General features: G+C 39.8%; 1 protein-coding gene across 2 annotated transcripts in view; it reads right to left on the reverse strand.

Moving 5' to 3' along the window:
• Window positions 1–21,456, reverse strand: part of LOC110529198 (monocarboxylate transporter 10) — an 85,379-nt gene extending 63,923 nt beyond the window's left edge. For both annotated transcript variants that reach the window (XR_005052824.1, XM_036984921.1), the window contains exon 1: window positions 20,816–21,456. Coding sequence is in view for 1 of the 2 variants with exons in the window: in XM_036984921.1 (XP_036840816.1) it covers window positions 20,816–21,167 (352 nt within the window). In the remaining variant the exon portion in view is untranslated. The remainder of the gene's footprint in view (window positions 1–20,815) is intronic.
• Between the last annotated feature and the right edge of the window lie 617 nt (window positions 21,457–22,073).

A 22,073-nucleotide genomic window follows, 5' to 3' on the forward strand; every position in this document is an offset into this window, starting at 1 on the left:
AGGTTAGCTGTATTGGGTGCAGATGACTGAACTGCTCACTTTGTGTCTGCAGGTATACAGACGAGGAGGCATACAAAAGTTATATTTGTTTATTATGCAGATCACATTTACCATCCTCCTCCCTTGCCTCTTCAATGAATATCCCATAGGCCTCTACATTATGGACAAGGTACAAGGTACAGTATGTGTATGCAAACCATTATCAAAACAGTTTTTTTCATTCACATTTACCACAAAAACCAAGGTATGAATAACTATCATGTGCATGTTTTGTTGAACATCTGTACAATTACTTTTTATTCACAAACGTCATCCTCCCTACACCTCTGATAAATGTAACAGGAAACCTGTTCGATCACCATGCACTGCCAAAAATCATTCTGTCTATGGATACTGAGAACGTCAACATCGACACGCCAGAGGATATACTGTACAAAGGTGACTTGGGGCTCTGCTGGGAGTTTACCTCATATTTCAATTTTTTTAATTCTGCTTCGCCACTAAAATCATAAACACTGACACAAAATATCGTGTTATTGTTATGGGTATCATTAAAAAAATATATATATATATAATATATATATATATATATATATATATATAAATATATAATATATTAATAATATATAATTATTATTATTATATAATAATATATATTATAATAATTATATTATAATTATATTATTATATAATATAATAATATATATATATAATATATATATATAATATATATAATATATATTATATATATATATATAATATATATATATATATATATATATATATATATATATATATAAATATAAATATAAATATATATATATATATATATATATATATATATATATATATATATATATATATATATATATATATATATATATATATATATATATATATATAAATATAAATATAAATATAAATATATATATAATAATAATAATAATAATAATAATAATAATAAAAGGGGTAGTTTAACCCCAAAAGGTGATTCGAGGATTTATTAAAAGGCGTTCTTTGACAAACTTATAGGGGTTCCCACACAGTTTCAATTTGATGATCTCCTAAAGGTTACTCCAGGAACCTTTTCTTTTTATAGTTTAGCCTAGCTGCCCTCTCCTCACCACAGCGGAGAGAGACCCCTCACCATGAATAAACATGTCCTCCTCATGACAACCGGACATGGGTGTTAGGATCATCTACTGCCAGCCACGCACGTGTCACACACACGCCATGAGTTTAGGCCACCTGATCTTTGATCCGTCCTCTCACAGCTTTTACATTAGCCAGTAATCATCTGTTTATCCTTCTCAGCGGGCAAGCTGAATTGGCATCAAGCGGCTTTCATTCTGCTTTCACCAGGAGGTCTAAGAGCCAAAGGAAAGGGGTTTACCACTGCCCCCCATTTGTGGCGGTACACAGGACCATATTCATTGGATTAAAAAGGGTTTTCATATAGATTTTGACAGGGAAATGTGGAAATGCCATGACATCTGCCACTGTGCGGCAATTGTTGTCCATGACCCACATTGATGACCAACTAACCTGGCCAAGGTTCAGGCTGATATGGTTAAGCCTTACGACAAATGAGTCACAGTGGCCAAGAGAGGCTGGCATTGTTTTCACAGTCCCTACATCCAGACAAAAAAAGTTTTGAACAAAACTGCTGGCCAATATTTAGGCCAAAAGTCAGGTTGAAGTTGAATGCTGAGGTTAAATGATTAGCTGTTTTCTCTGGGCTTAAAATGCATTTATTCCGCTGACATAGCAGTTCAAGCTCTTTTATATGAGGTGTGCCATAAATAGAAAAGTGAAAAGGACAAATCTAGTGCCATCTAGGGCTAAATCTAGACACCCGTCCTTCAACATCAGCATTGCTAGTTGTATTTGCTGCCAAGGCAGCAGCTACTCTTCCTGGGGTACAGCCAAATTAATGCATTGCTACTCAATAGGAGAATAAACATGCTTGGGCATGTGCTTTGGAATTCTCTTTATCCACTTTCAAAGAATTGCATTGGCAATTTCAGGATGAAGCCACATTTCAACATGTCCAATTGAAAATAAACAGGCCCCGGTATGCATGCCATAAATTCCTATTTCCCTAATGAACTTCATATCATCACTGAGAACGAAGATCATCTAATGACCAAATTCATCACAACTACCACCAAGGCAAATATGCTTTTAGAGAACATGTTCTGCTCTTCCCTGGTAGGAGCATTGGTCAATTTACTCTAAGCTAATATTTGCACCATTCACACTGGCTTTCCCAATACGGTTCCTAATCCTTTGAGTGCACTTGGTTCCAATCCAAACCACCTTAATGTCAACTGAACAGACTATGATAATTCAAAGAACATGTCATGCATTTTACACCTCCAAAACTCTTCAATCGATATGAAAGATTGCAGGCTGGCAACTGAAAAATACAGGTCTGCTAGTTTAAACATCCAGGAGGCCTGAATAGCAGCAATCATTTATTTTAAAGTACATTTCTTGGAGGCCCATATCTACCGAACTGAGCAGGGCCAGTCCAAACTTTATAACCCGGTCTGTGAGTCAATATAAAAAGTTTTAGTCATGCACAGTGCTGTGGAATTAGAGCACATCTTATAATGGCAAGCATCCCAGATATGATCAATACAACATACATGCATGCTGAATTTTCATTCATCCAGAATAAGCCTAGACCTGCTATCCGTATCTACCATATTTTTCATAAAAGGGAGGAGATTTAACTGGGGAGCACTGAGCAGGACAGTTTGTGGCTGCATTGTCAAGCCTTGGAGATGTATGCCAGCATGTCTTGAGTACGATAAACCCCATGTCTGCAGTCTTCAGATACATAGGGTCATGTCCTGATGAAGAAGGGTGGTAGTTACTCAGTTAGTGACGCACTCAGTGCACTCTCACCCTCCCTGCCAGTACCGTCACTACTGCTTTCTGGGCGATGCATCAGATGAGAAATAGACAGGTGAATAAACACTATCAATAGGTTCATTCAGCATGCCTACATGTAGGCTAGCCTTCTGCATTTCTGAAAATCAACTCAAAAAAATAAAATGTTATTCAATACTATATAACAGCCCAATCAAGATGTGCATATAGGCCTGAAAGTGCAACTATAGTGCCTTCAGAAAGTATTCATACCCCTTGACTTATTCCACATTTTCTTGTGTTACAGCCTGAATTAAATCAAAATATATTCTCACTTTTTTATTTCATCAGACAGACAGACAGACACGTGTGGGGTACAGAGATTTGGTTGTCATTCAAAATTCATGTTAAACACTATTATTGCACAGAGTGAGTCCATGCAACTTATGTGACTTGTTAAGCTATTTTAACTTGCCATAACAAAGGGGTTGAATACTTATTGACTCAAGTCCACTTTGGCGTTATGGGGTGCTGTGTGTAGGCCAGTGACACAACATCTCAGTTTAATCCATTTTAAATTCGGTCTGTAACACAACAAAAATGTGGAAAAAGTCTAGGGGAGGACAGCTCATAATAATGGCTGGAACAGCACCAAACACAAGGTTTCCATGTATATGATACCATTCCACTTCAGCCATTTCCTCGAGCCCGTCCACCCCAATTAAAAAGTGCCACCAACCTCCTGTGATTGGTGGTGTGTCAAATTAACATCCACGCATCCTGTCAAGGCAATGGGCCTCCCTCCATCGGCATTCCCTTACACTTCCTCTACTTAGAAGCAAAGCAGTGCCGTAAAGGGAGTATATTTAGTGCAAACGCTTCCACCATGGTGCACTTTACCACAGCACTCTCTCACTGCAGCGGTCCCAACACCAGCGCGCATGCAATTGCAAACACGTTCGTGGGGAAACCGTTGTTCACTCATTTATTAGTGTGTTAAACACACAGAAAGCTATATTTTTATTTTCTTTCACCTTTATTTAAGCATGTAGGCCAGTTGAGAACAAGTTCTCATTTACAACTGTGACCTGGCCAAGATAAAGCAAAGCAGTGTGACAAACAAGAGTTACACATGGGATAAACAAACTTAGTCAAAAACACAATAGAAAAATATATATACAGTGTGTGCAAATGTAGTAAGATTAGGGAGGTAAGGCAATAAATAGGCCATAGTGGTGAAATAATTACAATTTAGCAATTAAACACTGGAGTGATAGATGTGCAGAAGATGAATATGCAAGTACAGATACTGGGGTGCAAAGGAGCAAAAAAATAAATAACAATATGGGGATGAGGTAGTTGGGTGGGCTATTTACAGAAGGGCTCTGTACAGGTGCAATGATCGGTAAGCTGCTCTGACAGCTGATGCGTAAAGTTAGAGAGGGAGATATAAGACTCCAGCTTCAGTGGAGTCAAACATGAAGGCTATATCTAGTTATTGGTTCTTGGTCAGGGAGGTGACCAAGAACCTGATGGTCACTCTGAAAGAGCTCCAGGGTTCCTCTGTGGAGATGGAAGAACCTTTAAAAAGGACAACCATCTCTGCAGCATTCCACCAATCAGGCCTTTATGGTAGAGTGACCAGATGGAAGCCACTCCTCAGTAAAAAAAAAAAGGCACATAACAGGCAGCTTGGAGTTGGTCAAAAGGCACCTAAAGGACTCTCAGACCCTGAGCATCTCTGGTCTGATGAAACAAAGATTGAACTCTTTGGCCTGAAACCTGGCACCATCCCTAATGGTGAAGCATGGTGGTGGCAGCATCATACTGTGGGGATGTTTTTTAGCGGCAGAGACTGGGAGACTTGTCATGATTAAGGGAAAGATGGTAGGAGCAAAGCACATAGATCCTTGATTTTATTTTTTAAACCTGCTCCAGAGCGCTCAGGACCTCAAACTGGGTCAAAGATTCACCTTCCAACAGGACAATGACCCTAAGCACACAGCCAAGATAACACAGGAGTGGCTTCGGGACATGTCTTTGAATGTCCTTGAGTGGCCCAGCCAGAGCCCGGACTTGAACCTGATCGAACATCTCAAGAGAGACCTGAAAATAGCTGTGCAGCGACGCTCCCCATCCAACCTGACAGAGCTTGAGAGGATCTGCAGAGAAGAATGGGAGAAACTCCCCAAATACAGGTGTGCCAAGCTTGTAGCGTCATACTCAAGAAGACTCAAGGCTGTAATCGCTGCCAAGGGTGCTTCAACAAAGTGCTGAGTAACGGGTCTGAATACTTATGTAAATGCGATATTTCAGTTTATTTTTTTGCCAAAATTTCTAAAAACCTGTTTTTGTTTTGTCATTGTGGGGTACTGTGTGTAGACTGAAGAAGAAGAAAACCGATTTAATCAATATTAGAATAAGGCTGCAACGTAAGTTATTTTGTGGAATTTCTTTCCTTCTTAATGCATTTGAGCCAATCAGTTGTGTTGTGACAAGGTAGGGGTGGTATACAGAAGATAGCCCTATTTGGTAAAAGGCCAAGTCCATATTATGGCAAGAACAGCTCAAATAAGCAAAGAGAAATGACAGTCCATCATTACTTTAACCTTTTTGGGATAGGGGGCAGCATTTCCACTTTGGGATGAATAGCATGCCCAGAGTGAACTGCCTCCTACTGTCCCAGATGCTAATATATGCATATTATTATAATTATTGGATAGGAAACACTCTGAAGTTTCGAAAACTGTTTGAATGATGTCTGAGTATTACAGAACTCATATGGCAGGCGAAAACCTGAGAAAAATCCAACCAGGAAGTGGGACATCTGAGGTTTGTAGTTTTTCAAAGGTTTGCCTACCGAGTACACATTGAGATATGGATTAGGTTGCACTTCCTAGGGCTTCCACTAGATGTCAACTGTTTTTTGAAAGTTGAATGAGGATTCTACTACAAAGGGGGGGCTCATGAGTCCTGTTCGAGTCAGTGGTCTGGCAGAGAGCCTCGGACTCATGACGCGCGTTCCCGACAGAGTTACCTCGCGTTCCAGTGATTTATCTGAAGACAGGAATTCTCCGGTTAGAACATTGAGGTTTTATGTTAAAAACATCCTAACAATTGATTCCATAATTAGTTTGACATGTTTCTAAAGGACTGTAACGGAAATTTTCGAGTTTTTGTCTGGATGAAATCCTCGCGCCTCATGAAGATGGATTACTGGGCTGAACACGCTAACAAGTGGCTATTTGGACATACATTATGGAACTTTATGGAACAAAGTAATTTATTGTTGGACTGGGATTCCTGGGAGTGGCTTCTGATGAAGATCAAAGGTAAGTGAATATTTATGGTGTTGTTTCTAACTTTGTTGATTCCAAAATGGCGGCTATTCCTCTGGCTGTTTTGGGTTCTAAGCTCCGTTCTCAGATTATGCTTTTTCCGTAAAGTTTTTAGAAATCTCACACAGCGGTTGCATTAAGGAGAAGTGTCTTTAATTCTGTGAATAACACTAATATATTTTATCAATGTTTATTATGAGTATTTCTGCTAAAATCACCAGATGTTTTGGAATCAAAACATTACTGCATGTAATGCGCCAATGTAAAAAGATTTTGGGATATAAATATGCACATTATCGATCAAAACATACATGTATTGTGTAACATGATGTCCTATGAGTGTCATCTGATGAAGATCAAAGGTTAGTGATTAACTTCATCTATATTTCTGCTTTTTGTGACTCCTATCTTTGGCTGGAAAATGGCTGTGTTTTTTCGACTTGGCGGTGATCTAACAATCATATGTTGTGCTTTAGCTGTAAAGCATTTTTGAAATCAGACACGATGGGTAGATTAACAAGATGTTTATCTTTCATTTGCTGTATTGGACTTGATAATGTGTGAAAGTGACATATTTCAAAAAAATATTTTTGAATTTCGTGCGCTGCCTTTTCAGCGGAATGTTGTCGAGCCTGCACTAGAAAGGTTAAGACATGAAGGTGTTATAGAAATCCATATGATCTATATGTTTATGAAGGTAAGATAATGACTAAATGATTTATACGCTTAAAGAAATGGTAAGACAATAACTACCAGTATTCTTGAATGTATGTGCATAGGAAAAGAGGACCTGTTAGCAGACAAGGAACTGTGGCAGACAACTTGTGACCACTGAAACTAAGAACAGGGAAAGAAGGGGGGGAGAAACCGTTAGATTTGCAGAATATTGTGTAAGATGTGGCAGGATATGATAAGCAATGTATGTGTAGGAGAAGACTTGTAAACAGTATTAGGATGGGCATTGATAACCAAATGTGCGGTATATAACCAAATGTGCATTGTATGATATTCAGCGCTCTCGTGAATAAACTTCCTGATTATTGTAGGCTGGGACTCTGTCTGTTTCAACTAGAATCTTAAATTCTGGGATGCAGACTGAGCAGTTTAATTGAAGTTCAGTTTATGAACATTGATAACATAATTCTCGTGACAGAAGGTCAGTCAATCCAGGAACATTAAGAACTTTGAAAGTTTCTTCAAGCGCAGTCGCAAAAACCATAAAGCGCTATTATGAAACTGGATCTCATGAGGACCGCCACAGGAAAGGAAAACCCAAAGTTACCTCTGCTGCAGAGGATAAGTTCATTAGAGTTAACTGCACCTCAAATATATGCTTCACAGAGTTCAAGTAACAGACACATCTCAACGTCAACTGTTCAGAGGAGACTGCTTGAATCAGGCCTTGAATTGCTGCAAAGAAACCACTACTGAAGGACACCAATAACAAGAGACATACTTGGGCGAAGAAACATGAGCAATGGACATTAGACCAGTCGAAATCTGTCCTTTGGTCTGATGAGTCCAAATTTGAGATTTTTGGTTCCAACCGCCGTGTCTTTGTGAGGCACAGAGTAGGTGAACGGATGATCTCTGCATGTGTGGTTCCTACCATGAAGCATGGAGGAGGAGGTGTGATGATGTGGGGGTGCTGTAGCCATGATGTGGTGACACTGTCTGATTTATTTAGAATTCAAGGCACACTTAACCAGCATGGCTACCACAGAATTCTGCAGCGATAAGCCATCCCATATGGCTTGCACTTAGTGGGGCTAGAATTTGTTTTTCAACATGATACTGAACGAAAACACACCTCCAGGCTGTGTAAGGGTTATTTGACCAAGAAGGAGAGCGATGGAGTGCTGCATCAGATGACCTGGCCTCCACAATCACCCGACCTCAACCCAATTGTGATGGTTTGGGATGAGTTGGACCACAGAGTGAAGGAAAAGCAGTCAACAAGTGGTCAGCATGTGGGAACTCCTTCAAGACTGTTTGAAAAGCATTACTCATGAAACTGGTTGAGAGAATTTCCAAGACTGCGCAAAGCGGTCATCAAGGCAAAGTAGAGATGCGCGATATGGCCTAAAAGTAATATCTTTTGTGGCTATTTGCTATTGGATTGGCAGAATGACAACTACTAACACATTAGCCGACAGCTGGCCTGAACATAACTTTTTTGAATGCACTTTAATCCTGTGCCCAAAGCACTGCAGGCGGGTCCAGTTGTTTAATCGCAATGCTTTTATCATGTTGCTCCTGCTGTCAGTTGTCATGCACACCTGTCGGTCTTCGCTCATCTTCCACAATGCCAGAGAGTCTGAAATCCTGGGCTATTACTTCACCCGTATGATCATCGGGAAAGTAAGACGTCTGGAGGCAGACAGTTTGCAATTTCTAGTCTTCATTTATGTAGTGGACTGTCAAACTTAGGTATGGCTCTGACGTTCTGCTCAACCATAGATCGGCTGTGGTGTAAAAATAAGAAACACTAGCCAGCTTATCTGCGACTCTTTCGCGGGTAGCAGTGTATAATCATGGCAGGGCTTCTTCCGTGAAATACTTGCGGCTTGGCAAACCATATGTAATAGGTCACTGCATCCGTTATCTCCTTCCACCTCAAACTTTTCTTTGTCTTTTAGCAGACGTTTTGGGAATCGGACGACTGGAATCGGCATTGCGTAGTCTCACGCATTCCTCCCATTCCACTGCATGTTCAAGTTGCACGTGATGGAAGGGGTCGGTTGTACAACTGCTTTTCGTAGCAATTGTCTTGACACATTTTGCACAGGACATTAGTTTGCTGAACATTAGACTTCCTAAACCCGAACCACTTCCATATTACTGAAAAAATATTGCTGCCCTTTTTGGGGATGATTTCATTGTCGCGAGAGGCTGAGCTGCCTTCCTCACTATCCATTTAGGTGGAACTCTTACCGCCGGAACACTTCTCCAGCGTGGTTACAATTTGAGAAAGGTTGTCTAGGGTTGTGATTGGTGGATAACCTCTGTGCCCGTGTAGTCACGCAATTGGGACATGATTCAACATGGGGCTGACAGAAGAGACAGTGAGACGCTGCATTTGTAAAACGTTACAACATTATAACACCTAAATTCTTGCGATACAGGCATTTTCCATATCGCGCTAAAACTCGAATATATCGGAAAAACTTGATATATCGCCCAGCCCTAAGGCAAAGGGTGGCTACTTTGAAGAATATAAAATATATTTTCATTTAACACTTTTTGGTTACTAAATGATTCCATGTGTTATTTCATAGTTTTGATGTCTTCACTATTATTCAACAATTTAGAAAATATTACAAATAAAATAAAAACCCTTGAATGAGTAGGTGTCCAAACTTTTGACTGGTACTACAGTTGAAGTTGGAAGTTCACATACACTTAGGTTGGAGTCATTAAAACTCGTTTTTCAACCACTCCACTGTAACGATTCTCGTCCTCCTCTTCTGAGGAGAAGTAAGAAGGATCGGAAGACCAATGCGCAGCGTGGTAAGTGTCCATATTGTATTTATTATATGAACAAAAACCAACGGGAACTAAACAAAACAGTCCTGAACGGTGAAATACAAAACACAGAAATTAAAAAAAAAATAAAAAATTAAAATAAAAAAATTAAAAAATCTCCCACGAAACACTGGTGGGAAAAGGCTACCTAAGTATGATTCTCAATCAGAGACAACTAACGACACCTGCCTCTGAGAACCATACCAGGCCAAACGCAAAATACAACATAGAAAAACAAAGACTGCCCACCCCAACTCACGCTCTGACCATGCTAAAACAAAGACAAAACAAAGGAAATAAGGTCAGAAGGTGACATCCACAAATTTCTTGTTAACAAACTATAGTTTTGCAAGTCAGTTAGGACATCTACTTTGTGCATGACATAAGTAATTTTTCCAAAAATTGTTTAGACATTACTTCACTTATAATTCACTGTATCACAATTCCAGTGGGTCAGATGTTTACATACACTAAGTTGACTGTGCTTTTAAACAGCTTGGAAAATCATGGCTTTAGAAGCTTCTGATAGACTCAAATGATGTCAATTAGCCTATTGGAGGTGTACCTGTGGATGTATTTCAAGGCCTACCTTCAAACTCAGTGTCTCTATGCTTGAAATCATGGAAAAATCTAAAGAAATCAGCCAAGACCTCAGGAAAAAAAGTGTAGACCTCGTCAAGTCTGGTTCATCCTTGGGAGCCATTTCCAAACGCCTGAAGGTGCCACGTTCATCTGTACAAACAATAGTACGCAAGTATAAACACCATGGGACCACGCAGCCACCATATCGCTCAGGAAGGAGACGCATTCTGTCTCCTAGAGATGGACGTACTTTGGTGCAAATAGTGCAAATCAATCCCAGAACAGCAGCAAAGGACATTGTGAAGATGCTGGAGGAAACAGGTACAAAAGTATCTCTATCCACAGTAAAAACGAGTCCTATATCTACAACCTGAAAGGCAGCACAGCAAGGAAGAAGCCACTGCTCCAAAACCACCTTAAAAACATCTTAAGGCTAGGGTGCGGTATTTTCACGTCAGGATGAAAAGCGTGCCCAAAGTAAACTGCCTGCTACTCAGGCAGAAGCTAGGATATGCATACTATTAGTAGATTTGGATAGAAAACACTCTGAAGTTTCTAAAACTGTTTGAATGATGTCTGTGAGTATAACAGAACTTATTTGGCAGGTGAAACCGAGGTCACTCTCTTTTCAATAAAGTTTTCTATGGGGATCTGGATTTCTAAGGCACTTGCTTGCAGTTCCTATCGCTTCCACTGGATGTCAACAGTCTTTAGAAATTGGTTGATGTTTTTCCTTTGAGAAATGAAGAAGGCAGTTCAGAATGAGGGTCGAGTGAAGTGTACTGTTTGTTAGAGGTGCGTGACCTGAAAGCACGCTCCACTTTGTTTTCGTCCGGTATTGAACGCAGTTTATCCCGTCTTAAATTTGATCGATTATTTACGTAAAGAAATACCTAAAGTTGTATTAGGAAAGTTGTTTGAAATGTTTGGACAAAGATTACAGGTAACTTATTAGATATTTTGTAGTCCTGTTGCGCGAGTTGGAACCGGTGTTTTTCTGGATCAAATGCGACAAATAAATTGACATTTTGGATATATAACAACGGAATTAATCAAACAAAAGGACCATGTGTGATGTTTATGGGACATATTGGAGTGCCAACAGAAGAAGCTTATCAAAGGTAAGGCATGAATTATATCGTTATTTCTGAGTTTCGTGCCACGCCTGGTGGGTTGAATTATGATTGTCTGTGTTTGTTTGATTGATGGGGTGCTATCCTCAGATAATAGCATAGTTTGCTTTCGCCGTCAAGCCTTTTTGAAATCTGACACATTGGCTGGATTAACAACAAGAGTAGCTTTCATTTGGTGTATTGCATGTGTGATTTCATGAAAGTTTAATATTTATAGTAATTTAAATTTGGAGCTCTGCCATTTCACCGGATGTTGTCAAATCGATCCCGCTAAAAGAGATTTGATCCCTAAGAAGTTAAAAAAGCCAGACTACGGTTTGCAACTGCACATGGGGACGAAGACTGTACTTTTTGGAGAAATGTCCTCTGGTCTGATGAAACAAAAATAGAACTGTTTGGCCATAATGACCATCATTATGTTTGGTGGAAAAAGGGGAGGCTTGCAAGCCGAAGGACACATGAACCATCATGTTGTGGGGGTGCTTTGCTGCAGGAGGGACTGGTGCACTTCACAAAATAGATGGCATCATGAGACAGGAAAACTATGTAGATATATTGAAGCAAAATCTCAAGAAATCAGTCAGGAAGTTAAAGCTTGGTCGCAAATGGGTCTTCCAAATGGACAATGACCCCATGCATACTTCCAAAGCCCTGACCTCAATCCTATAGAAAATTTGTGAGCAGAACTGAAAAAGCATGTGTGAGCAAGGAGGCCTTGCAAACCTGACTCAGTTACACCAGCTCTGTCAGGAGGAATGTGACAAAATTCACCCAAATTATTGTGGGAAGCTTGTGGAAGGCTACCCGAAACATTTGACCCAAGTTAAACCATTCAAAAATGCAATGCTACCAAATACTAATTGAGTGTATATAAACTAGAGGTCGACCGATTAATCGGAATGGCCGATTAATTAGGGCCTGATTTCAAGTTTTCATAACAAATCGGAAATCAGTATTTTTGGGCGCCGATTTCCGATTATTAAAAATAAAATAAAAATGTTTAAAAAGTTAATACCTTTTTATTGTCAGTTAAGAACACATTCTTATTTTCAATGACTGCCTAGGAACTGTGGGTTAACTGCCTTGTTCAGGGGCAGAACGACAGATTTTCACCTTGTCAGCTCAGGGGATCCATCCTTGCAACCGCACAGTTAACTAGTCCAACGCTCTAACCATTGCACTCCACGAGTAGCCTGCCTTTTACGCAAATGCAGTAGAAGCCAAGGTAAATTGCTAGCTAGCATTAAACTAATCTTATAAAAAACAATCAATCATATTCACTAGTTATAACTACTAATCCAGTTTAGCAGGCAATATTAACCAGGTGAAATTGTGTCATTTCTCTTGCGATCATTGGATGCAGAGTCAGGGTATATGCAACAGTTTGGGCTGCCTTGCTCATTGCGAACTAATTTGCCAGAATTTTACGTAATTAATGACATAACATTGAAGGTTGTGCAATGTAACAAGAATATTTAGACTTAAGGATGCCACCCGTTAGATAAAATACCGAACGGTTCCGTATTTCACTGAAAGAATAAACGTTTTGTTTTCAAAATGATAGTTTCCGGATTCGATCATATTAATGACCAAAGGCTCATATTTCTGTGTGTTATTATGTTATAATTAAGTCTGATTTGATAGAGCAGTCTGACTGAGCAGCAGCAGGCCCGTAATCATTCATTCAGTTTTTGTGGAGCAATTGGTAACGATGCTTTGAGTGTGGCTATTGTCGGTGTGTTGCTGGTTCGAGTCCAGGTAGGGGCGAGGAGGGGGACGGAAGCTATACTGTTACACTGGCAATACTATAGTGCCTATAACAACATCCAATAGTCAAAGGTTAATGAAATACAAATGGTATAGAGAGAAATAATCCTATAAATACTATATTAACTACAACCTAAAACCTCTTACCTTTGAATATTGAGAACATATGAAAGTTGGTGGTTCCTTTTAACATGATACTTCATGTTCTGAGCTAGGAACTTGAATGTTAGCTTTTTTACATGGCACATATTTTTACATGGCACATATTACTTTCTTCTCCAACACTTTGTTTTTGCATTATTTAAACCAAATTGAACATGTTTCATTATTTGAGGCTAAATTGTTTGTTTTATATTAAGTTAAAATAAGTGTTAATTCAGTATTGTTGTAATTGTCATTATTACAAATGTTAAAACACTTTTTTGTAATTTTTTTAAAAAATGTATTTATTTTTTAAATCGGCTGATTAATCGGTATCGGTTTTTTTGGTCCTCCAATAATCGGTATTGATGTTGAAAAATCATAATCGGTCGACCTCTAATGTAAACTTCTGACCCACTGGGAATGTGATGAAAGTAATAAAAGCTGAAATAAATCATGCTCTACTATTATTCTGACATTTCACATTCTTAAAATAAAAGTGGTGATCCTAACTGACCTAAGACAGGGAATTTTAACTAGGATTAAATGTCAGGAATTGTGAAAAACTGAGTTTAAATGTATTTGGCTAAGCTGTATGTAAACTTCTGACTTCAACTATATATAGTGCATTCGGAAAGTATTCAGACCCCTTGACTTTTTCCAAATTTTGTTATGTTACCGCCTTATTCTAAAATGTGTAATTAAAACATATATTTTAGCTAGGGGGCACTATTTTTATGTTTGGAAAAATAACGTTCCCAAAGTAAACGGCCTATTTCTCAGGCCCATATGCTAGAATTGACAGATTAGGATAGAAAACACTCTAAAGTTTCCAAAATATTGTCTGTGAGTATAACAGAACTGATATTGCAGGCAAAAACCTGAGGAAAATCAAACCAGGAAGTGGCTTCTATTTTGAAAGCGCCATGTTCCATAGCCTGCCTTCACTCCATTAAAGGGATATCAACCAGATTCCTTTTCCTATCGCTTCCTCAAGGTGTAAGTCTGTAGACATAGTTTGAGGCTTTTATTTTGAAAAATGAGCAAGAAAGATAACATCGCGTCTGGTGTTTGCATGAGTTTTGCTTGCGCAACAGAGCTTGGGCAGCCATCGTCTCTCCATCGCCGGTTGATATATTATCAATTATATATTAGAAAAAAACGTTTGACATGTTTATGTGGACATTATGGATACTATTTGGAATTTGTCTGCGTTGTCGTGACCGCTCGAGCCTGTGGATTTCTGAACATAACGCGCCAAACAAACTGAGGTATTTTGGATATAAAAACAATCTTTATGGAACAAAAGGAACATTTGTGTAACTGGGAGTCTCATGAGTGAAAACCTCCGAAGATCATCAAAGGTAAGCGATTCATTTTATTGCTTTTCTGATTTTCATGACCAAGCTACTTTGATGCTAGGTGTTCATAATGTTTTGTCTAGTGATCGATAAACTTACAAACGCTTGGATTGCTTTTGCTGTAAAGCATATTTTCAAAATCTGACACAACAGGTGGCTTAACAAAGAGCTAAGCTGTGTTTTGCTATATTGCACTTGTGATTTCATAAATATAAATATTTTTAGTAATATTATTTGAATGTGGCGCTCTGCAATTCAGCGGATTCTCCGCTGGGTACACGATATCAAGTGCACGCACCCATAGGCAAAAAAAACAAGTATATTTTTGTTAACCTTTATTTAACTAGGAAAGTCAGTTAAGAACATTTTTTTTATTTACAATGACGGCCAACAGTCATTGTGTGGTCTCAATGAAATGATCCATAGCCTACGAATTGCATGCTCAGAGAAGCACAGAACAAAGTTACATTTCTAAAGAAGCTGCTGGGATTGTGTAAATAAAACTAGGCTGCATTACACACCGCAATTAATACTCCAGCATGGACTATGCTGTTCAGTTTGAGAAGGAGAATGCAAAGATGAGAAGGAGAACCGGAGGTCGACTTCAATAGCTTGCTAGTACTATAATTCATTTTTGTTAAAAACAATATGTATCTTGCCCATGATGTATTTATTGACCAATAAGCCAGATTTGATTAACTTTCATTGTGGTGCCGAAACTTGAAGCAGCAGCTGGGCACAATCAATCAGAAATTTATAGTTCATGGTGCTGAAAGCAGGTAAATTTGAGTATGCACAATTTGTTTCAAGTGTCTTCACTTTTAATTAGACAAGAGGGCTTTGTGTTGGAGTCTATTTCTTCCTATTCAAGAAATAAGAGGTATCCATTTTCATTTCAGAGGTCCAATTTTGTCCATGTAACCCTTATTATAAATAACATTAATTCATGTAACTTGACTCTCACCGTGGTGGTTACATGCACAGTTATGAGTTTTGATCGTCCATTTATTCATTGACATCAGTGAGAAGAGACACATTAGTGTCTAACAACAAGGCCTATGACTTTGATTAATAGTCTATTTTAGGTGAAACATACATTTTTGATCATCCTTTAATCATATTGTTACTTTGTCTCTAAAATCAACTTCTTTCCATTTTTTTTTCTTTGAATTTTATCCCCAATTTCATGGTATCCAATTGTTAGTAGTTACTATCTTGTCTCATCGCTACAACTCCCGTACGGGCTTGGAGAGACGAAGGAAACACAACCCAACTAAGCCGCACTGCTTCTTAACACAGCGCGCATCCAACCCGTATGCGGGCTGCACCAATGTGTTGGAGGAAACACTGTGCACCTGGCAAGGATATCACTACCGGTCAAACCCTCCCCAACCCGGACGAGGCTAGGCCAATTGTACGTTGCCCCATGGACCTCCCGGTCGCGGCCGGCTGCGACAGAGCCTGGGCTCGAACCCAGTGTCTCTGGTGGCACAGCTAGCACTGCGATGCAGTGCCTTAGACCACTGCGCCACCCGGGAGGCCTCTTCTTTCCATTTCTATAGTCATGTTACGAAGATTGACATTAAACCAGTTCTAAATATTTTGGCACGAACTGTAGGCTGATACATTTGTTCATATGGGCAGGAAGTTGTATTTTAGGTCATAACTAAAAACAGCCACAATTAATTTAATGAAAAGCAGCAAACATAAAGAATGTGAAACAATGTTGTGTAACAGACACAAACATGCAATAAATTACAGCTTGTTTAACAGCCATTTCCCGCCCAAAACACAGGGGAACTCGATTTATTGTGGCTTACAGTGGGCGGAGGGCTCTGCAGTCTGTATACAGTGTTGTACCGCCACTGTCGCATCTTGCACGACCAAAAGACACTTAAACACATAACTATAGAAGACTTCCTGCAGAACAGAGGCAGGTAGCATTTGTGCAAGACAATAATCTCCCCCCTTTGAGCCCCCTCTACACCTGCTTTACTTCACCCTCACTGCAGGAAGCTCAGAGCTTGAGGCTGTAGCTGGAAGAAAAGCCTTTGCTCTCTGCCAATGGGCTACATCTATGTTTGGGAGGGAAAGGACATAAATGAATGTTGAATAACACCATTAGTCCAACTGTTGAGACAAACTACATCTAATAGGAAATGTGCTGTTACTGTCCAACTGGTGACTGGAGAGTCAACACCTTTAGAATCTGACTGGATAGGAAGGGGTCAAGGGTGCGTGCGGGTGTATCATGCTTTACAGATAGGCTTAAGATCACTAGTCGGCTACCACCCGGTTACTCAACCCTGCACCAGAGGCTGCTGCCCTATTTAAATAGACATGGAATCACTTGTCACTTGAATAATGTTTACATACTGCTTTACTAATTTCATATGTATATACTGTATTCTATTCTACTGTATTCTAGTCAATGCCACTCCGACATTGGTCATCCTAATATATCTCTTAACTCCATTCTTTTACTTTAGATTTTTTATTTTTGTGAATTGTTAGATATAACTGCACTGTTGGAGCTAGGAACACAAGCATTTTACTACACCCGCAATAACATCTAGTAGTGTAACAGTGACATGAGTATACGTCAGTATACTGTAGGTAAAATATACATGATATGGGTTGCCAAAGGCTTCATGAACTCCCCTCTGTCTGGGACCTTTAGCTACTGGCAGTGTGCCTAGCTGGATAATGTTCCTCTCAGGATATCCCTAGAGGAGACCTCTGACAACTGGAGAGGGACTACGACTGGGGAAAGTAGAAGGCAGGGCAACAGCTGGACTTGAAGCATGCTGATGCGATCCTGGCAACTCATTTCAGACTGAGGAAGAAGAAATTGTACTGAAGAAAATCAAGGAATGAGTGATCACTTGGCCAATGAGTGATCACTTCGAGTGATTAGTAGCTATCAGTTAACAAGATCTGATACATATATCAATGTAGTGATTCACCTAGATCTGGATCATCTAGATCTGCAAATCTTCCTAAGAATCACAGCCATGTCAATTTTAGGAAATAGGTGATTCCTGATTGTTTGGTAATCAAATCTACGATGATTAACACTGCCAAGCAGTGTATCTTCCCAGCTTTGATCCTATATTTGATGCAGGACCTTCCGTTTGAAAAGGTTATAGGCTACAAAAATGAGTCTCCTTAAAACGTAACCTAATTAAAGAGTGGGAAATAGCCTACTCACTTCTCACCCATTATCGTGGCCAAATGTAAATCACACGTCAACAGAAACCAATTCTCAAACCCAAATAACATCAGCAACAGGTGGCTAAAGACAGTTGAACAACGTGGGATCATTATCCATGTGGTTGAGGTGAACCTTTAGCCATGGAGAGGAAAAACACACACTGGGCATGCTCACTCACTGTCTGAACATTTTCCAGAAATGTTTGAACCTTTTAATGGCCTTGAAACTGACAGGGCTGTGGTCATCTGTTTCAAGGCTACCCCGCAAAATATTATGCCTGTGTTGTACAAAGGAGGTTCTTCTTATCTAATACTGTGAGGATGAAATGGCAGTGCAATGTATATCCATGAACAGTCAAATGTATTGAGATAATCTTTCATGGGCTTCTTTTCAAGAGCAGCTGCCAAAGAATACACATTGCACATTGAGACTGGCCAGAGAATCAGTGGGAGTGGAAATAAACCCCTTCCCCTATAGTAGGCTACATACAGTGCATTTGGAAACTATTCAGACCCCTTGACTTTTTCCATATTTTGTTACGTTACAGCCTTATTCTAAAATGGATTAAATATTGTTTCTCAATCTACACACAATACTCTTTAATGACAAAGCAAAAACACACACAAAAAAAAAAAAACATACCTTATTTACATAAGTATTCAGACCCATTGCTATGAGACTCGAAATTGAGCTTGAGTGCATCCTATTTCCATTGATCATCCTTGAGATGTTTTTACAAGTTGATTGGAGTACACCTGTGATAAATTCAATTGATGCGACATGATTTGGAAAGGCACATACCGGTCTATACAAAAGGTCCCACAGTTGACAGTGCATGTTAGAGCAAAAACCAACCATGAGGTGGAAGGAATTGTCTGTAGAGCTCCGAGACAGGATTGTGTCGAAGCACAGATCTGGGGAAGGGTACCAAAACATTTCTGCAGCATTGAAGGTCCCCAAGAACACAGTGGCCTCCATCATTCTTAAATGGAAGAAATTTGTAACCACCTAGACTTTTCCTAGAGCTGGCCTTTTCCTATAGCGGGAGAAGGGCCTTGGTCAGGGAGGTGACCAAGTACCCGATGGTCACTCTGACAGAGCTCCAGAGTTCCTCTGTGGAGATGGGAGAACCTTCCAGAAGTACAACCATCTCTGCAGTACTCCACCAATCAGGCCTTTATGGTAAAGTGGCTAGACGGAAGCCACTCCTCAGTAAAAGGCACATGACAGCCCACTTGGAGTTTGCCAAAAGGCACCTAAAGGACTCTCAGACCATGAGAAACAAGATTCTCTGGTCTGATGAAACCAAGATTGAACTATTTGGCCTCAATGCCAAGCGTCACATCTGGAAGAAGCCTGGCACCATCCCTACGGTGAAGCATGGTGGTGGCAGCATCATGCTGTGGGGATGTTTTTCAGCAGCAGGGACTGGGAGACTAGTCAGGATCGAGGGAAAGATGAACGGAGCAAAGCACAGAGAGATCCTTGATAAAAACCTGCTCCAGAGTGCTCAGAACCTCAGGCAAAGGTTCACCTTCGAACAGGACAATGACCCTAAGCACACATCCAAGACAACGCAGGAGTGGCTTCGGGACATGTCTCTGAATGTCCTTGAGTGGCCCAGCCAGAGCCTGGACTTGAACCCGATCGAACATCTCTGGAGCAACCTGAAAATATCAGTACAGCGACGCTCTCCATCCAACCTGATGGAGCTTGAGAGGATCTGCAGAGAAGAATGGGAGAAACTCTCCAAATACAGGTGTGCCAAGCTTGTAGTGTTATACCGAAAACTTGAGGCTGTAATAGCTGCCAAATGTTATTCAACAAAGTACTGAGTAAAGGGTCTAAATATGATATTTATTTATTTTTATTTTTAAATAAATGTCTAAAAACCTGTTTTTGCCTTTTCATTATGGGGTATTGTGTGTAGATTGATGAGAGAAAAACAAACATTTTTAGAATAAGGCTAACGTAACAAAATGTGGAAAAAGTCAAGGGGTCTGAATAATCTCCAAATGCACTGTAATAGTAGTAGCCATAATTCATAAACGGCACCATTCTATGTGGAACCATTTCAGTTCAGTGAATTAGACCCTCTAGGGTTCTGATCCAATTACCCTATCAAAAAGGTTCCATCTATGAAGCAAGAGAGAACCCTTTTTGTGTAAACGTCATCTGCACAACAGAACCTTGATAAGCATGGTTGGATCAAAAGCCTGCACCACCAGTAGCTCTCCAGATGGAGGGTTGACCACATACGTTTTATACAGTAGCCTAACAGTGCAGTTATTCTACTTTGTGTGGGGTTGAGTGCCTTGATCAAGGGCACAACTGCAAGAGATAGTAGGCCTACATCGGATCAGAGACCAGCAGCCTTCTAGTGTCAACACCACATAAATGCTGACTTTTTCCATGTAGGCTACATAGAGACCCACCAATAGAGACCCACATCTGATAAGATGTGTATGAACCCTTAACAGTTTTGCATAGCGTCATTTGTAAATTTCTGTGAACCGACTTGAAAAAAGACATTTCCTCCACCTCAAGCACTGTCTAGCCATGTGGCACGCTCGAATTGCTGACTGACACCAGATAACATTAGCAATCTAGACCGTGCTAGCTGGAAAGGTGATTAGATCGGAAACTTAGTTTGATGGTAAATTAATGACATTCTCTAAACTTTGTTGCATTAGTGTGATTTGTATGCCGTTCACTAGTCCCAGTCAACTATAGCATACAAGGAAGAACGAAAATGAATGTCACAAATTGATATGCTGCCAGAAAGTAATACAGATATTTTATGAGGCATGCTGATGCAAGCTAACTCGCTAATACAGTATTTAGCTAGGTTACTCGCGTTATGCGGACTTTTCTCACCTGTTTTGAACCTGAGGTCCGCATCATCTGCTGAGCCGAATTCTTTCAGAAGGGACATGAACAGGATCCCAAAGGCGTTCTGGATTCCGAACACCGCTCCATTGCACCACATGGCAGCAAGCATAACCACCCACCCCCATCCTCCTTCTGGGTGCACGAACTCAGGCTCCTCCACAGTGACGGGGACCTGCTCTTGGATGGTTCCATTGCTTCCCCCGTTCTCATTATTCTCCTCAACTTCGTCCGGGCGCTTTTCAAATGACTTAATTGGTGTCTCTTCCGCAGGTTCCGCAGCAACCATTTCTTTAGTTGTCTCATAGTCATTGTCCGTCATGTTGGTACCTTCTGTCATTTCTTCGCACGACAATGCAGATTTTTAACACTGTCAAATATGATGACAGCAATAATGTGACTATGCCGCTAACTAGTCTAAATGATGTACTCTCAAGCTGCAGTCAAACTTAACTGAAGAGTTTCAGATAATGGTATGCCGCAAAATGTCTATCTACAAATATGAAGACTTTGCATTTTCTTTCATCGAATTGTTATCGAAAAGTTGCATTAATTCAGAAGCAGTAGCCGTAATGATCTGTTCTATCAACAGCCCGCACTGTCTTTAGTGTGTGTCAAACACCAGTGTAGAAATATTGTATAAATAGATACCCCAGAGGGGCGGGACGTGCGTACATTACGCCGGGTTTTTGTCGCTGATTGGATTTACCGTACTTTTCAAGTATGACGTAAAGAACATTGAATAATTACTGTAGTGTTTGAAAAAGTGAAGCATTTTTTTTTTCAAGATAGATAAGATCCAGAACACATTTATTTTTCTCTCTTATCCAGAGGTTCCTCTTGCAAGGAAAGAGTAAACATAGGAGTCTGTAATTTGTGCTGTAATGAGTAAGGGATAATCAACGTTCTATGGAAAATAATGAACAACGTGGAAGGTGTCAACGTTTTCTAAATTATCTGCGTGATAAGCCTGTATATTGTTAAAAACTAAATCTATAACTTTTAAATATGACTTCATTTAAATAAGACTTAATTTGACATTTTTTGCTATTGATTTCAGTATAACACCAGAGCCCAGAGTTTTCAAATGAATAATGTCAAACAGCTACCTCTTGTGTACAAAGTAGACTATCCACAGAAACATCCAGCGATTTGATAACAATACTTCTGATTTCATATCTGCCAGCAACCTTTTTATACCTGAAGGCTGACTGATATATACCAATTTATCTAACGTGGTGAGCCC

Source organism: Oncorhynchus mykiss, chromosome 8 (assembly GCF_013265735.2).
Source record: "Oncorhynchus mykiss isolate Arlee chromosome 8, USDA_OmykA_1.1, whole genome shotgun sequence".
NCBI lineage: Eukaryota > Metazoa > Chordata > Actinopteri > Salmoniformes > Salmonidae > Oncorhynchus > Oncorhynchus mykiss.